Source organism: Nannobrachium achirus (genome assembly GCF_963921795.1).
Source record: "Nannobrachium achirus genome assembly, chromosome: 9".
NCBI classification, from domain to species: Eukaryota; Metazoa; Chordata; class Actinopteri; order Myctophiformes; family Myctophidae; genus Nannobrachium; species Nannobrachium achirus.
In genome coordinates this window covers 62,228,567-62,248,241 of record NC_137818.1, presented here as the reverse complement: position 1 = coordinate 62,248,241, position 19,675 = coordinate 62,228,567, and the positions used below count along the sequence as shown (strand labels likewise).

Sequence of the window (19,675 nt, the reverse complement as noted above, 5' to 3'; positions counted from 1 at the left end):
GCAGGGACCCCCCCAGAAGCAAAATTTGAGTTACAAACGTTCGCTTTATTATATTCAATGATTTGCACATTATTTTCACAACTTTTTCAAAAATAGCAGATCTATAAGCTCGAGCTTGTATATCTGCTATTTTTCAATAGTAATATGATATTTTGAGATGGGGGTCCGCGGCCAAAATACATGTACTTTTGGGGGTCCTTCACATGGAAAAGTTTGAGAACCACTGATTTAGGAGAAGGATTTAGAAGACTTTTATAGAATCGGGTCAGACATATTCAAAGACTCGCACAAATTGTCACGTTAAAAAAAACGAAAAAACGCAGATCTACAAGCTCGCGGCACGGTTAAAGTGGTTCGCGGCCTAAACGCGTTAAGGGAAAATGTGCCGGCTCCATGTATCCTCCCTGCATATCGTCACTGTCGGGCAGAAACCTTGTATCTCCAAGTTTCAAATTTGCACGTTTATTTCGCAAAGCAAAGCCCTGCTTCGTCACACAAGGCCGTCGCACAAAAGTAGTGAAAACAGCCGATCTACAAGCAGCGGTGCGAGGCGTTGTGTGCTTGTAGATCGGCTGTTTTCACTAGTTTAAATAGTTTTAAAAATGATAAACACAAAACAAACGGTTTTGGACATACAAGGTTTCCACCCCGACAACGACGGTATAGTTGATAAAGTCACTCATTCTGAAAGCGAGCGCGCTGCAGATAGCGAGGCTGTGGAGGTGGGAAACAGACAGGCTAGCGGGAGAAAGGGGGGAGAGACGGGCGCCAAGCGGCGGAAACGACGGAGAGAAAGAAAAGAGGTGATGATGGGAAGGAGGAGAGGACGCCAGGATGAGCCACATCCTCAGCCACTAAAACAAACAAACTGATTAACCCAACTTTGCGCATACACTTCACACAACACACACACACGCACGCGCGCGCACACGCACATGCACACAAGCGTGCGCACGCGCCGCGCGCACACACACACACACACGTAAAGTACCAAAAGTAAAGGTAGAACATGTTTGAAAATAGCAGATCTACAAGCTCACAACACGTCGCATCTAATAGCCAAGGTATCCACCTCTTTCCGCGGGAATTTACTGGAGAATGTTTTGCACCACACTTCCGGTTAACAGCAGACATACAAGCTCACGTCGCGTCGCAGATGCAACCGTTGTGAGCTTGTAGATCACACTCGGCTGCGGCGCCGGAAGCTCTGTGCAACTTCTGTGCAATGCACGATGGGATGTTAGAAAGTTGTGGATAGAATAGGGCTAAAGTGCATTAATGTATGTTTCATAATATTATAATAATATAATACATTTAGTGGAGTAAAAGTACAATATTTGGATCCGAGATGTAGTGGAGTAGAAGAAAAAAAGTACTGAAAACTGGAAATACTCAAGTAAAGTACAAATAGCTCAAAACTGTAGTAAATGTAAATGTACTTAATTACTTTACACCACTGACACACACATTGCTATTACTATACTGCTGAGGACAACATTTCCGTACAGCAATTTTTTACCTGATTTATTTTTGCCATTCATAATCCTAACCCTGTGGGGTGGGCTTGTAGATCTGTTATTTTTGGCGTGCACCGGCACTGACACACAACTAAGTATAGATCAGGCGTAACTCTAACTAAACCCCCCTAAAGCTAGCCTCTAAATGCCTTAATCCTAACTCTTAACTCCAGCCTGAATCTAGGCTTACCTCGTAATGTCTTATTTCTCAAATTCTACAGTACTTGTTGGGACATTTGGCCCTTACAAGAATAGTAATACGACGACACACACACACACACACACACACACACACACACACACACACACACACACACACACACACACACACACACACACACACACACACAAGCGCACATGCACACACGCACTTCAAAAACACTTTGATTCGGACCAACGTGCGCGTACACTCACACACAGGGGTGTCACACCAAATTCTGGGCCCTGGATACTTTAACTATTGAAAAATCGATCTACAAGCGAGCTTGTAGATCTGCTATTTATTTTATTTTTTAATTGTGAAAGTTTGTGCGAGTCTTTGAATATTTCAAATCCTTCTAAGGTTTTTTGAATAACCTATGTTTCTATGTCAGTGGTGCTCATACTTCATCATGTGCAGGACCCCCATACTCCACGGACACCCGTCTCAAAATATTTAGTTCCAGGGACCCCCGCAGAAGCAAAATTTTAGTTACAAATGTTTGCTTAAAAAATACATATATTCAAAGATTTGCACATTATTTTCGTGACTTTTCAAAAATAGCAGATATACAAGCTCGCAGCGCGGCACTCGGTGCCGCGCTGTGAGCTTGTATATCAGCTATTTTTCAATAGCTAAAGTATAAAATAATGGGCCCTAGTAACTCAGTCCCACTTTCCCCCCGTTGTGTCGCCCCTGCTCGCACAGAGCCGCGTCGGAGCGTGAGGAAGGAAATCCCGGCCTTGCAGACAGAAAACCAGGAAGTGCAGCTGCTGGGCTCTTCTCGGGTCAAACAAGAGTTGCTCGGAAAACTTTGAACCGTGATTCATGGACAGAGGCACACGGGGGGAGGGATTTGGATACACGTTAAGGCCGGGCAATATTTTCGAATATTTATCGATATCGAGGTATCAACATGCGAGGTATACATATCGACGAAGACGGCTTGTCTGAAAATGTATTCTTTTATGTTTTCCTCTCCTTTCCACTTGCCCCCCGGCCAGTGTTGGGGAAGTTACTTTGAAAGCGTAACTTGTACAGTTACAAGTAACTCACTATGGCAGTAACTTGATCAAGTTAAAGTTATACCCCTGGAGAAATGTAAAATTTCAAGTTACATAGAAAAAGTAACTTGAGTTACTTTTTTTCCAGCGTTAAATTTAGGATGTACATTTGGTGTACATGAACAAAATATAATATCCTACAAAAAAGTCACATGCTGGAAGAAATATGCCTCTCAACTGAGTTTTATGTTTTATTTTAAAAAGGTTGACATTTTCTTTAAAATTTTTAAAATAAAGTTAAAAAAGAAGAAAATTATGATCTGTTGAGGACATTTTGATCGTCAATCTTAACAAAACTTAAATGTAAAATTATAACTTTGCTTGTAACTTCTTGTAACTTGAGCCAAAAGTGACCCAAAAAGTATCTCAGTTACTTGACGAGTTACAGAAATATGAATGTAACTCGGTTACCAGCAAGTTACAGCAAAATGTAACTTGGGTACATACCTCAGTTACATGTAACTTTAACTTCCCCAACACTGCCCCTGGCTGGCACCCCCTGTCAGACCCTTCTTTGAAAACCACCGCCCAAGTGGTTTCGGAGCGGGGAGGGGGGAGGTGTTAGGAAGTATAAGGTGATGGAAGCCGACAGGGGTGTCCTACCAAATTCTGGGCCCTGGGTACAAGGATTCACTGCGGGCCCCCCATGAATGTTCTTCATAGGGGGAGGTTTATCCCATTTAGACTGGGAACGCATTGTGCATTTGTTTGTGCTTTAACTATTGAAAAATAGCAGGTATACAAGCTCACAGCGCGGCACCGAGTGCCGCGCTGTGAGCTTGTATATCTGCTATTTTTGAAAAATTGAGAAGATTTGTGCAAGTCTTTGGATATTTAAAATCCTTCTAAGGTTTTTTGAAAAACTTATGCTTCTGTCATTGGTGATCAAACTTTTTTTCATGTGAAGGACCCCCAAAATGACATGTATTTGGCCACAGACCCCCATCTCAAAATATTTCGTTCCAGGGACCCCACAGAAGCAAAATTTTAGTTACAAATGTTCGCTTAAAAAAGATACATATATTCAAAGATTTGCACACATTTTCACGACTTTTCAAAAATAGCAGATCTACAAGCTCGCAGCGCGGCACTCTGTGCCACGCTGTGAGCTTGTATATCTGCTATTTTTCAATAGTTAAAGCATAAAATACACCTTGGGCCCTAGTAACTCAGTCCCATCCCCCCCCCCCCCCCCTTGTGACGCCCCTGGAAGCCGCTGCAGCTGCAACTCATTGAGCAGCCGCTGGTTCTCCCTAACTCTGATCTGCCGCCATATAAATACAAACAAGCAACCATTTCCTCTCAAACAGAAATGAGGGGGGGAGGAAAACACCTCGTATTCCTGTATATATACATACAACACGCAGGCCTTAGGACTAACCTAAGCAAAGTATTTAAGCTGTCATTCTAGTTTTCAAGGCAGAACGTGGTATGTGGCCGCTGTATTAAGAACAAGGCTCGGGATATTCTACGCGCAACAACGTCGCGTGCATGTGTTTGCGGTGCTGCAGACAAAGGTATACTTCTTGCGTGGATTTGCCTCCTTTTTGTGGCTCGGGGGACCATGGCAAACAAACATTTGGACGTCTCGTCTTCATTTTTCACCCATTCGAGCAGAGAAAAATATATCGTTATATCGACACTGTCGGGCAGAAACCTCGTATCTCCAAGTTTCAAATGTGTACATTTTTTCGCAAAGTAAAGCCCTGCTTCATCATACAAGGCCGTCGCACTGCAGTAGTGAAAACAGCAGATCTACAGGCGTTGTGTGCTTGTAGATCGGCTGCTGCAAAACGAACGGTTTTGGACAGGTTTTGGAAAGGTTTCCACCCGACAACGACAACATTATGAAACATCTCACAAACTCGAGGCTGATTGTATGTATGTTATCCTCATTATATCTATCAGTCAGTCATCTACCGGTATCTATCAATAGTAAGTTCTCCTCAAAACTTTGGCACCTATCTACTCCTACATACCAAAAAACACCATTCAAACATTAATGTGTTCAGCCTACTGTGGAGACGTGTGCTATTACTTTTTACAACAATTGGCCAAAGGGTGGCGCTGTAGGAAGCCTTTGAAAGTGCAAACTTTGAACAGGTATAGTAGTCCATGGGTCATACGAGATGTTGGTATCCGAAGGGTGGCAAAGGTTAACATGCATTTTTGAAAAGCTCTATATCTGTAGATTATATTTTAACCCTTTCTGAGACACAGCTAAATGGGTGTTATCAGCCGCTAGAGTCGGTGTCCCATCAACATTACTATACAGGGGGAAAAAAGCAAAACATTAATCTGCTTTAAGTAGCATATGAGGGGTCAAACTAGAGTTTTTTCATGATTCTGAATCCATTCCATTACATTCCTTGGGCTAAAAACGGCCCCACAAGACTATGGTTTAGCGATGAAAAGTGATGAGTCATCACTTTTCACACTTTTGTGTGAAAAGCATCATACAAGGCCGTTGCACAAAAGTAGTGAAAACAGCAGAGCTACAAGCACACAACGCCTCGCACCGCAAGGCATTGTGTGCTTTTAAATGACAAATACAAAACAAACGCGTTTGGACATACAAGGTTTCCACCCAACAACAACGATATGCTTGTTTGTGTGTCTCAAAGAATAACTTTCTGTACATACAGTACATACAGTACATCTACAGGTTGGGTGGAATCGGTCAACAGCCAATGAATATGAACAGTAGCCTCCTCCGTCCATTATTGAGGCAATGCTACAAATGCCAACAAGATGACCATTATGTCAAAGTGTAACCGTGCCTCTAATGTATTGACCATGGGCATCACAAGGGGGGGGGGGAGTGGGACTGAGTTACCAGGGCCCAAGGTGGAGGGGCCTTCATTATATTATACTTTAGCTATTGAAAAATAGCAGATATAAAAGCTCACAGGCTAGCGCAGCTTGTAGATCTGCTATTTTTGAAAAGTCATGAAAATGTGTGCAAATCTTTGAATATATGTATTTTTAAGCAGACATTTGTAACTAAGATTTTGCTTCTGGGTGGTCCCTGGAACTAAATATTTTGAGATGGGGGTCCGTGGCCAAATACATATCATTTTGGGGGTCCTTCACATGAAAAGGTTTGAGCATCACTGACAGACATAGAAACATAGGTTTTTCAAAAAACCTTCAAAGACTTGCCACAAACTTTCACGATTTTTCAAAAATTGCAGATCTACAAGCTCACAGCGCGGCACTCGGTGCCGCGCTGTGAGCTTGTATATCTGCTATTTTTCAATAGTTAAAGCACAAAACAACGCAGTGAATCCTTGTACCCACCCAGGGCCCAGAATTTGGTGCGACAGCACTGGTAATAATGACCCAAGTTTGCCTTAACCTCATGTCCAGCAACACCTTGTATGCACTGGCCAAGCAGAGTCGTAAGCTGGGGGCGTACAAGCTGGCCAGATACTCCTATGAGAAACTCCAGGAGCTTCATGTTCCGTCTCGCTTCCAGGACTCCATAGACCTGGACAGCCTCACCATCCGCTCCAAGCCCTTCCACGACAATGAGGTACTTTCATGAGGATTATGTCCGCTATGTCTACGCTCATGTGCTTACATAACGTTAATTACTTAACTACGTGAACCCCACGCGTCCTTATCCTGGGGGGAAATAGGCGATCTACAAGCTTACAACTAGCAGTGTGTTGTGCGTGTATGCTGAGGTGAATCAGTGCAGAGCAGGGGTCTTCAACGTTTTCAGGCCAAGGACCCCCTTAGCTGAGAGAGAGATGAAGCAGGGACCCCCACTACATAATGTGTGATGGAGATTTTCATCGATTTCATAGATAGATTCATAGACCTTTTTGACAGCACTGTCATCAGTCAATGTTGGATTCATGTTAATGTGTATTGTCAGACATTTAACCACTTAAAGTGTCAATATTTTGTATACTTGAACTCTCACTATGTACCTTTTTACCTCTACACCAAACCTATTTGCCGAAAATAGCCGACCCATGTTTGCTGCCATCTGCTATTTTTGGCCAAAGCTCTCCTTGGAATAGCTATGCGAGGGTTCAAGTTGTTCATTTAAAATAATTATCCTATCACACAAATATTTGGAGGCCCCCCCTGTACTAACTCTAAGGACCCCCTAGGGGTCCCGGACCCCCTGTTGAAGACCCCTGGTATAGAGGCAATGCCGTTTTGAGTGGCCAAACAGCTAAACATAGCCCAAACAAGCCGTGTTGTTTCTCTCTTTCACAGAAGCACAGAAAGCTCTGTGTCAGTGTCCATTAGGGTTGGACACGGTAACCGCCGTACCGTAAAAAATAAAAAATAAAGTATATTTTTTATTGGAAAACAAGCGAGTTTTAAAACAGGGGAGAAGCGAGGACCGCATGCGCTCCATGCCGCTCTGTTCTGGGCCGTGTACCACATGTTTGGAACATAGTTTGGAAGCCACATACGTCACTCTCACTCTCAGAGACACAGACAGTCAGACCTACACAGGGCAGCACAGCAGCTGCGTAGAGGAGTACAGAGCAGCCTAAACTTTCTCTGTAATCCACACGACACAAGGATGTTAATACATACCTTGTGTTGTGGCATATCTTTTTTTATTCATACGGATTACTGGCGGAGCGCGGGCCGCGTGGACTAAAACCGAAAATGAAACTATTTTACTTTTTCCACCGCGTCGCACGTTGTGCCCTAGCTAGCCTACGTTACTATGGTAACCCGACAGTGCAGATCTAAACGCTCAGAACGCGTCGCGGATGCGATGTGTTGTGAGCTTGTAGATCTGCTCCTTTCAAAGCCATACCCGCTGTGCTGTACGGAGAAGTATAACTCGGGCAGTCAGGCTGTGGAGAGGCGACTTTAGGGAAGATGATTGCAATATTTTGGCTTATCGCCGAACCTTAATTAATAGATACGGGGGTGCGGTAATTACCGCAATACTGGCGGTAAATGGGAAGACGGTAATCGCGGTAACAAAATGTCGATACCGCCCCAGGCCTAGTGTCCATGTCCATGTCCATTGTCCAATCTGGCCGGGGATCGATCAAAAAAATAGAAAAATATTCGGTGACTACTCGAAATGTTAAGGAAAAACGAAAGATAGCTGGCAGTGGCTAGTGGTTAAAGAGGTAGTGCCATGATTCCCCCCCCCCCCTATAAAACATGATTATCAGGTATTATGATTATACTAGGAGGAGGATTTTTTCCAAAAAAGTATACAGAAAGAGTTAAAATTGGGTTTTTATGTGGCCACACCCCCAGTTCATTAAGTATGCATGGATGGCATGGTGGGTGGTGACCCAGCTAATATAGCCACACCCCACAGTGTTGGGTGAATGGTAAATAGGGGAGGAGTTGATACTGTGACATACTTAGTATCTGTGTTTTTTAACTGACACTTTTCACCACAAGGTGGCAGCCTCCAAGAGAAAACAAACAAATACTAAGAGAATACATCATTTCTCAAAAAAAACACATAAGGGGGTCTAATGAAGTACTTTCAACCTCCTAGACACATGAAAAACAGAAAAAGTACAAAACTATGGCACCACCTCTTTAAATATTCTTGGCAGTGAATGAGTTAAGATACGCAAAATATAGCCCCTAGGGTTTAGGCAAGCCGAAATCTAAAACGCTACCACTACGGTGCGTCTACCGTTTGAACCCCTATTGCGCTTGCTCGGTGCTCAAGTCCCCTGCATTTGAGCACCAAAATGTGGTGCACAAATCAAATAAATGAATAAATAAAGAAGTAGAGCGTTCTTCTACGTGTTTCATGCGCTGATGAGCAACTTTAATTGAAATTAATTGGTGGGGGCGGGGCTGTCCGCCTTCTAGATTATTATAACCTACTATTATAATTATAACTCTAATGCAGAGGTCTTCAACAGGGGGTCCGGGACCCCTAGGGGGTCCTCAGAGTTACTTCAGGGGGTCCTCCAAATCTTTGTGTGATATAAGCTTTTTTTCTCCTTTTCTATATTAACCACTTGAATCCTAGCGTCCATATTCTGAGAACTTTAGCCAAAAATAGCAGATCTACAAGCTCACAACGCCTTGCGGCTATTTCCGGCAAAGAGCTTTGGTGTAGAGAGGAAAAATAGCAGACTAAGTACAGAGTGAAAGGTCAAGTGTATTAAGTATTAACGGTTCAAGTGGTTAAATATCTGAAAACACACATTGACATGAATCCAAAATACATGATTGTGATGATTGTGCTGTCAAACGATGAAAATATATGGAATCTATGAAAAGGTGGGGGTCCCTGCTTCATCTCTCTCTCTCAACTAAGGGGTCCTCTGCCTGAAAACGTTGAAGACCCCTGCTCTAATGGGTTTGAGTGGTTAAAGGTGGAGACTTGGAGTGCCTAACTCCTATTTCCTCCTAAATAACAATCAGTGGGTGTTGCTGTATCATACCAGATCGCTTTCCTAACAAATACTGTACATTTAAGTGTTCAAAAAGTTGTGTTTCTGTGGAAAACATCCAACTGCTCATTAAGAATTCTGGCTTTGACTTCTACACCGCCCACTTGTAGTCTCACAAAAGCACACTTCTCTGCCCACCCGTCTGTATCCTTTTGCCAAATGCAAACAGCAATCTTTTTCAACGCTCATAAGTACCTGTAAGTAAGTAAGAACTGCCTCACAATAACAATGCAGGTTTAACTAAGGGTCAGGGTCAACCCTTTTTGTATGCATGGATTCCGTGTATCAAGAAGTTTTACCTTCTCTTTTACGGCTGTTTTCACTAGTTTAAATCATTTTTAAAATGATAAATGCAAAACGAACGGTTTTGGACGTACAAGGTACTCCACCCGACGACGACGATATATTACTTGAGCGACGTGATTCAACATTAAGTCACTGTGATCATGTCAGGTGACGGGCGAAAACATAGTCTCGGCCAGTCCTTTGGCCAGACCGAGATGATAAAATAAAAATAAAACTTAAAAAAAATTGCAAATATACAGTACAACCTTGTAGGTCTGCTTTTGTCCGCTATTTTTATCGTACAGTGAATTATAAAGTTATAGTACGACACAAGCATAATATGTTTTAGTTTTTAAGCTGCCGGTATGTCTTTCTTTTCTGTCTCATGCAGGGACTTGCAGAGAATGTTAGAGAGGCAGGGGCTGAAATTTCTAAAATTGCCTTTTGGTGGAACTATTGAAAATAGCATACCTAATGGACCCCCATACCACTTGAAAAGTGATGACTCATCACTTTTCACAATTAGCACTGTTAGCTAAGTTATGCTTGAGTATAGCTTTTTTTGTGTGTGTGACGTGTCACTTATGAGCGTTGAATGTTTCGTGGTCACTTTATGTATATATTCTTCTTCTCTTTTTGCAATAGCTTTTGACACTTTGGGCCCTATTATGATCCAGGTCTTATGCCTTATGCCTTAACTTCTTTACCTTTTTTTCACTATTTTGAAAAACATTTTTAAATACTTCAAATGCTGATCTACATCTGCACGTTGTGAACTTGCAGATCAGCTATTTGAAATATTTAAAAAACAAAAATAAAATAGTAAAAAAAAGGCAAAGAAGTTAAGGCATAAGGCATAAGACCTGGATCATAATAGGGCCCTTTATGTTTTATTTATCTTTTTTTGTGCTTGATCTTTGGACTGTATACTACAGTACTCTTTTTCTTTTTCTTACTTCTCTGTAACTTGTAACCCTAACTGCTGTGCTGCCTCTGGGCAACTGAATTTCCCCCATGGGATAATAAAGGTATCTATCTATCTATCTATCTATCTATCTATCTATCTATCTATATCTATCACTAAACCATCATTTCTATTTATTGTTTTTAGCCCAATTAATGTTTTCCGTGCAAAACAAATGCTTGCAATGGATTCAGAATAATTCAAAACACCTAGTTAGACCTCTCACATCCCACTTAGGGAGGGGTTGTTTTTTATTGAGGGGTGTTACTGGAGAAAATGTATAAGCCCTTTTATAAAATGCCATGACCCTCCCTCTCAATTGAGGGAAAAATCAATGACCCTCCCCAAGCATTAAAATAAAAAAGATTGACCCTCCCCTACAACATGACATTTAACACAGTACAATTATGCCTAAAACCTAAACTTAGTTTTAGTAAACGAGCGATCGTTAACCTAATGTTATTTTTTTTAGCACCATTTCACTTTTTACTTTAGGGAGGGGGGATACAGTTCTGACAACTATTGTTGCTGCCTTACACAGCTCTCCATTGTTTTAGGAAAATACATTGTAGTATAAACTCAGCCACATCAGTTCATTCACACTAACTGCAGTGACTGTGGGGCATTTCTAGGGATGGCACCCAGGGTTTGTTATTAAATGAAGCAGAAGGCTGTTGACAATGGTTGCATAAGTGCCTGTACCTCTGGAGCCATTGTTTGCTTTTGAAAAATTGCATGACCCTCCCTTGAATTCAAAGTGAAATTAGCAGACCCTCCCTAGGACTGAAATTAAAATAGCATGACCCTCCCCTACTTTCCTCCAGGGGGTGCTGTTCATAAAAAACAATTGCTCCCTTAAAGCATATTTTTTGGGAGTCATTTTTTCCCTTATTGTATGGTGTATAGCAGGGGTGCCCAACCAGTCGATCGCGGTCGACCGGTAGATCGCGGGCTGGTTACCAGTGGACCGCGAGATGATTTCAAATAAATCATTTATTAATTCGGGGGGGGAGGACATATATCGGGCGTTTCAGTGAAACGACTCCGAGCGAGTGGATGATGTTGACTGAACTCAACTCAACGTGTAGTAGTCAGAGCATGTGAGCGGAGTGGAGCGGCAACTAAAGCCGCTCCGCGCTCCAGAGGGCTCTTGTCCCGCTCGCTCATCGCTCTGGTCGGCCACCGCACCGCTCCGCTCCCCGCCGCTCCGTCGCTCACGTTGATTTTCGCATTTCTCGCTCCACGCTCCGCTCAGGGTCGTCAATCAGAGTCACCAGCCAAAATAAAAAAAGGATTTTGCTACCATATGCGAAACACTTTCTCCTTTGCTTTGCACAACAAGTGTTCCCAACACAAATGCCTGCGGTAACGTTACGTGAGCCTCGGCTTGATGGAGACCTGCGTTCACTGTTACAAAAGACGCCATCTAATCTAAGGCATTGTATTTTTTAATAAGACGGGCAATATTAAATCCAGCTGGTTATTGATTAATCACCACAACCGAGAGACGGAGGCGAGTCGTGGCGTGTGTTTTTCAATCAGTCTCACTTGAATTCGTATCCGTTGACTGGCTGGTGATATATAACTTAACTGACACAAGGTAGGCTATGTATTATAAACATAGCCTACGTGTGTGGATGAGTGAAATCGTGATAAAGGGAATTCTCTGTCTGTTCTCCTCTCCGTCTCCGCGGTGCCAACAAGGCTTCACTGCACTAGTAGGCTACTGCGCACGGCTCTGTTTTGTTGGAAACATGCGGCGCGCGGCCCCAATAGGGTCGGCTTGGAGCGGAGCGGAGCGGAGGAATGGAGCGGAGGAAATTCCTCGCTCCAAAACCGCTCAGACCCATTTGAATTTGGATCAACCTACCTGTGTGAGTCTGCTTTTTCTCACATGAAGTTCATCAAGTCAAAGTACAGAGCCACAATGACAGATGAGCACCTTGTGGCCTGCCTAAAACTTGCAACCAGCTCATACAACCCTGACTTTGACAAGCTAGCCTCCTCTTCCCAGTGCCAGGTTTCCCACTAAGGTAGAGAGACTGACATGGAATAAAGGACAAAAAAAAAACCTATTAAAAAACTATAAAAAAAAACTATAAAAAAAGAAAAAAAAAATAGAAAAACTATATAAAAAAGAGAACTATCAGTGACTTGACATAAATCCACAGGTTTTGTGTGAGTGTGTTGTCAGTGCATAATATGCAGAGTGTGCAATAAATGGTCATGCTGTCTGTATGCCCAATGTGAGAAGTTGCAATCGTTTCATTCAATTACAATTCCTACTATACAGTATGATTACAGTACAGTATTTTCTGTTTTTTACATGTATATTGAATGGGTGTTACGGTACATTTTGGGCTGGTAGCCCTCAGCTAGGTGGCACATTTTCAAAGTAGACCTTGGGTCAAAAAAGGTTGGGCACCCCTGGTGTATAGTGAGTGAACGAGACCAATAATTACCCTAGCTGACAAAGATTTCCCTAGGGATGTTGAATTTCAATCTTTGTTAGATATGTTACTAGACACCTTTATGAACACATTGGTGAAGAAATCGTTTTGTAAGAAATGTATTCCCAGATTTGACAGGTATTCTGCTAATTTTCCTGACTACTTGGGCAGTAAAATGAGTTGACGTCATGTTGTGTTTTACCCTGAAGGACCTGATCGAAAGCATGATGTGCTACCGCTGTTCCACCAACAACCCCCTGCTGAACTGCCAGGGCAGCGTGTGTGTCAACTGCAAACAGCCTTTCATCTATTCAGCCTCTTCCTATGGTCAGCACACACACACACACACACACACACACACACACGCACACGCACACGCACACACACACTCACCGAGAGAGACCTGCTGCCTAATGTAGCATGACATATACTCTACACACGGGGTACGGGCAGACATTGTGTCAGCAAAGCGTCTAGCCACCACAACAACCCCTGGGGTGTCGCACCAAATTCTGGGCCCTGGGTACAAGGATTTAGGCTACTTCAGTTATTTTGTGCTTTAACTTTTCAAAAATAGCAGATATACAAGCTCACAGCGCGGCACCGAGTGCCGCGCTGCGAGCTTGTAGATCTACTATTTTTGAAGAATCGTGAAAATGTGTGCAAATCTTTGAATATATGTACCTTTTAAGCGAACATTTTTATCTCAAATTAGTGCGCACCACTGATATAGAAACATAGGTTTTTCCAAAAACCTTAGAAGGATTTGAAATATTCAAAGACTTTTCACGATTTTTGGAGCTGTGTGAAGCACAGGCTCCCTATACGTGGCTGTGTGGGTCTGTGTGTGTGTGTGTCTGTCTGTCTGTCTGTCTGTGTGTCTGTCTGTCTGTGTGTATGTAGCCTGAACTTCCTAAACTTCGGCACGCCACTAGTCCCACAGTTTTGCCACCACACACTCGCGCCATATGTCAAATCGACCGGCTTACTCGGGAATCGTGGGCTATTACTTTTCTAAGAGAAAGGTTCTATAGTTTAATTGATATTAATTTATTAGTGAATTAATTTTCCCCATTGACTTATAATGGGAATCGCAAAAACTCACATTCAATTATTTGTCTCTCGCAAACCATAGGGGCTAGAGTTTCAAGACTTGGAGAGGAGGTTCATAATGATTTCAAGGATTAAATAAAAAATAATTGTGTCATTTGGCCGCATGGTGGCGCCATAACACCCCACTTTACGTTTTGGCCTGTAACTCTTGAACCGTAGGTCGGAAAATTAAAAATATTTTTTCCCTGGATTCCTTGGGTCATGACGCATCTCCCCATATAGGCCACGCCCATTTGCGCCATGATAGATTTTCCGCCATCTTGAATTTTCTCCAAAACACACTTTTTGCTCCTTTTCCTACATATTTTCTTCAAATGTCACAAAAATCGGTACACATGATCCACGACACCCATGACAACAACGGACAGTTTCAGATGCTACCGAGGGGGGGCGAGTGGCTTCGCAGTGTGACTAGTGTCAGAGCCACTGGCAGTGGCAGTGGATTGCTCCCTCACCCAGAAAATCTGTCACGTGAACAATCTGCCCAGAGAACAGAGAAATAAGCTTGTGAAATCTGTTCTCGTTCCCGATTACCCCCTCCCCCCTTCATCGTTATTAATGCTGCTGCAATGTCTGAGATCTGTACATATCTCTTAACTATACAGTAAAACAGGGCTCCTCAAAGTTTTTCAGGCCAAGGACCCCTTAGTTGAGAGAGAGATGAAGCAGGGACCCCCACAACCTGTTCATAGATTCCATATAGTTTCATCGTTTGACAGCACAATCATCAGTGTATTTTGGATTCATGTCAATTTGTGTTATCAGATATTTAACCACTTGAACCGTCAATACTTAATAAACTTGACATTTCACTCTGTACTTAGTCTGCTCTTTTTCCCCTCTATACCAAACCTCTTTGTCGAAAATAGCCGATCTACAAGCTCACAATGCCTCGCAGCACGAGGCGTTGTGAGCTTGTAAATCTGCTATTTTTGGCTAAAGTTCTCAGAATATGGATGGTAGGGTTCAAGTGGTTAAAGAAAAAAAAAATAAGTTTCTTTCACCCAAAGATTTGGAGGACCCCCTGTAGAAATTCTGGGGACCCCCTAGGGCAGTGGTTCTCAACCTATGGGTCGGGACCCCAAGAGGGGTCCCCAAATTATTTTGGGTGGTCCCCAGATGTTTAGCTTTTTTTCACTCAACAGTAAACAGTCCAACATACAGTATACGTGTATACAGGGTATCTAAAGTGACAATTTAACGACTTTAAAGACCTTTTTAGTACTATAGTACTAAAAAGGTTTAGTAATATTAGAGTCAGAAATTGTGAAAATAGCAGATGTACATGCTCATTGTGAGCATGTAGATCTGCTATTTTCACAATGGAATAGATTGAGTCAAACTGAATGTAATGCCAACTCCTACAATTCCAAGTGGTAGTGCAGGGTGGGGGGGTCCCCAGTTCAAATATGATTCTTTTGGGGGTCGTGGCCTGAAAAGGTTGAGAACCACTGCCCAGGGGGTCCCGGACCTCCTGTTGAAGACCCTCGGTAAAGAAACCTTGAACACACACACACACGCACACTTTTGCGTTGCAGCACAGTGTTGTTTTTGACAGCAAATTTTGATTTAGTTTTAGTCGGTCTTTTGAATAAAATGTCATTTAGTTTTAGTCATAATCTATTCACCTGAAAAGTATTAGTTTTAGTCTAGTTTTAGTCAACTAAATATCATAAGATTTTAGGCGACTAAATCTACAGTTGATTTAGTCAACTGAAATGTATTTTGGCTGATGGCATAGCAGATCTACAAGCTCACAGCGTGTCGCAGCGCAACACCTGAGAGCAACCAAACATAAAATCACTCTCTTCTCCACCAGTCCCTCCCTAACGTTTTAGTCTAGTTTTTATTTTGTTGACGAAATTGTCAATATATTTAGTCTTAGTTTTAGTCATCACAGCTTAGTTTTTTTATTTAGTTTTCATATTGTTTTTGCCAGTGAAAAAAACGCAGTCGACAAACATTTTTTCCGCACAGTTTTAGTCGACGAAATCAACACTGAATGTTTCCCTGTCTGCAGAGGTGCTCCCCCTGGTGCAGTTCTACTTGGAGGAGGGCATCGCCGACGAGGAGGCTCTGTCCCTCATTGACCTGGAGGTCCCGCACTTCCACAAGAAGGCCACACGCTGGCACGACACGAGCAGCGGCGGTATCCTTTGATGAACCCTCCTGTTTGTACACACACAGGGGCGTCACACCAAACTCTGGGCCCCGGGTACAAGGATTCACTGCGGGCCCCCCCCGTGAATGTTAACTATTGAAAAATAGCAGATATACAAGCTCACAGCTGCGAGCTTGTAGATCTGCTATTTTTGAAAAGTCGTGAAAATGTGTGCCAAGAAACCTATGTTTTCATGTCAGTGATGCTCAAACTTTTTCATGTGAAGGACCCCCCCCCCATCTCAAAATATTTAGTTCCAGGGACCCCCCAGAAGCAAAATTTGAGTTACAAATGTTCACTTAAAAAAAAACATTCAAAGATTTGCGCAAATTTTCACGACTTTTCAAAAATAGCAGATCTGCAAGCTCGCAGCGCGGCACTCGGTGCCGCGCTGTGAGCTTGTATATCTGCTATTTTTCAATAGCTAAAGTTACTAGGGCCCCTCCACCTTGGGCCCTGGTAACTCAGTCCCACTTTCCTACCCCTTGTGACGCCCCTGCACACACACAAACACGCACACACGCGAACAGCCAACGTGCTTCGTCAGGGGGAGGCGGTGTAACAATCAACTTTCCCCAATCCTTCTCTCGTGCACGCTCAAGAAGTATCCACCCACAGGGGCGTCGCACCAAAAGTCTGGGCCCTGGTTACAAGGATTCACTGCGGGCCCCCCCATTATTATTTTGTGCTTTTGCTATTGAGAAAAGGCAGATCTACAAGCTCACAGCGAGCTTGTAGATCTGCTACTTTTTAAAAAACCGTGAAAGTCTTTGAATATTTCAAATCCTTCTAAAGTTTTTTTTGAAAAAAACGATGTTTCTACCGGTATGTCAGTGGTGCTCAAACTTTTTCATGTGAAGGACCCCAAAAATTATATGTATTTGGCCAGGGACCCCCATTTCAAAATATTTAGTTCCAGGGACCACCCAGAAGCAAAAATTTTAGTTACAAATGTTCGCTTAAAAAATACATACATTCAAAGATTTGCACTAATTTGCACAACTTTTCAAAAATAGCAGATCTACAAGCTGTGAGCTTGTATACCTGCTATTTTTCAATAGCTAAAAAAAAGTCCCCTCCACCTTGCGCCCCAGTAACTCAGTCCCACTCCCCTCCCCCTTGTGACGCCCCTGTCCATCCATCTCCGCGCCCGCGCGGGCCTCAGCACCCGTACTTACGTACGTCTTCCTGGAAAAGGAGGTGCGCGAGATTGATGCCCCCGCCTTGTTCTGAGAAGTTTGTTTGGTTCTAATGTTGGCCCGTGACTCTGCGCGCGGTGGGTTAAGCTTGTCAGCGCTAAGTCATCTTAGTGCTGTGGAGTTAATAGGGTTAGAGAGGCTCTCCCTCGTCTCATCTTCATGACACTAACCCTCTGAGAGCCACCGCCAGGTCCCGAGCACGGGGATTAACCTGCATTAGCCGACAGGCCTTCAAGGGCACCGAGGGTCTGCGCCTTTTTCATTGAAAGCCGTGACCTGACTGACGGGCATGAATGACTGGCGTTTTGACACTCGCAAAGTGTCTGTGAGAGACAGAGAGAGAGACAGAGGTGTTTTCCATAGAACTACTACTTGGCATGTCCTCAAATGACATGACAACGGCACAAGTGTGACATGTATTGTGACGGTTGGGGCAGTATTTGTAGCTACTAAAGCTGGGCAATACATCGAAGATGTATCGATATCGAGGTATCAACATGCGAGGTATACCGTTGTTCCCTATTGAGCTTGGCACATTTCCTGGGGCAAGCTGCCCAGATCACACATGTCACACGTGTCTTATTTTTTTAATTCTCAAAAAGCACCTGCAATGTAGTGCATTTGAAACTACATTGCAGTGCACATCATGGGGTTATCACTGCTTGCCTCCTGTGAATTGTTTTATTTTAAATGTCTGTTTATCTTCTGTTTATTTCATTGCTGAGTGAGGTCAGCAGACAAAGTGATGTGAGTGAGATGAAAAAACCTGGGTGAAATGTGCCGATCTCAACAGGAAACAACGGTACATATCGACGAAGACGGTTTGGTGTATGTGTCAAAATAATGAACAGACACAAGCAGTCCATCTGTAACCACTAAACTGGAAAAGTTATTTTAATAAAACCAAAATTTAAATAAGGCATTTCATTTATTTATTTTATGTGTACTGTTCAGTATGCATGCATGGATATGCTACTGTATTCATTACTGTAGACAGTGGACCTTAACTCATTTCCTGCTAGGCCCGATAGTCCCGAGAATATGCTAATGTCCTTCCCCGCCAGGCCCGAGAATTTCCCGTTTAAAAAAATATATATATATACAGTATATATCTTTTTTTTTTTTCAATTTTTTTTTACCCCAAAAAATGTAGTAGGCATGATAGCAATCGCGAAATTGCATGTTTAACCCCCTTAGCAACCCCATCTTTCAAACATGGCAGCCATCTTTGTTTACATTTTAGGAAAACATAATGGCTGCTAGTTCATGAATGCCTGAACGGATTTCCATTCTGATTTTTTTGTTTGACAGCTGTGAGCAATCTGCACAACACGTGGTGCATTATCTAGGCATGGACATGACATTATCAGTGCACTATGAATTACATGGAAGTCTATGGAGACAGAGGCATTTGAGAGTACGAAGGTATTTACAAATGGCGGGGTATGTGTTAAGCAGAAAAACATAAAAAACTATATAATGCAATTGTTTTTACTAATATCGTGAGTAATATCGATATCGAGGTATTCGACAACATTATCGAATATCGAGGGTTTTCCTAATATCGCCCAGCCCTACACTGGACCAGTGAAATAATGGCTGTGCATTGTACGGATGTCATTTGAAGACAGACTGATCTAAAAGAGACGAATCAACTTTAAAAGTTTGTTTGTACCTCCGTCACAGTCATTAACCACTTAAACCCTTGATACTTGACCTGGGTCGGCTCTCTGCTTGGGCAGCTACACTTTCACCATATTACCGATGATTCATGGCACACATTTTGAATAGTTCCAGTACCTCTTAGATGGAGAGTGAGTGGTTATGTAATTGGAAACACAGGTAGGCATTAAAGGCTAGTTCAACTGGAACACATTAACTTTCTACAAGTATAACCAACTTACAGTATGAATAGAACGTTCCAAAATGGACAGATGGATTAGGTGTTGACCTTAAAGAAATGAGAACAATAACATTAAAGGGATATTACACTTTCAAAACAAACTTCTTGCCATTGTATAGTCTAATCAGGCTTTATGAACACCCTGAACAGATTATAATTTGCTTCATTCAGTATTTAGATATTTGATTTACATGTTACCAGGCCTTCCTCCTCCAGGACCTTTCCCCATACACACCCATTGTAACTTCAAACTCCATTTAACCATGATAGATTCATTAAAAACACCCATTATTCTTTTCTGGTGACTCATAATACCATCCCAATACGTGAGCAAGCCGTGTTCTTTTCAATAACTTTTATCAATTATCTTTAATATTCTTTTATTGTATTACATTTTTTCCATT

At 42.6% G+C, this 19,675-nt stretch overlaps 1 protein-coding gene across 1 annotated transcript in view; it reads left to right on the top strand.

Moving 5' to 3' along the window:
- ift122 (intraflagellar transport 122 homolog (Chlamydomonas)) overlaps positions 1-19,675 on the top strand; it is a 127,818-nt gene that overhangs the window by 99,914 nt on the left and 8,229 nt on the right. Inside the window, exons 24-26 of the mRNA XM_080734189.1 lie at positions 6,150-6,315; positions 13,105-13,222; positions 16,029-16,157. Of these exons, the coding sequence (XP_080590315.1) occupies positions 6,150-6,315; positions 13,105-13,222; positions 16,029-16,157 (413 nt within the window). The remainder of the gene's footprint in view (positions 1-6,149; positions 6,316-13,104; positions 13,223-16,028; positions 16,158-19,675) is intronic.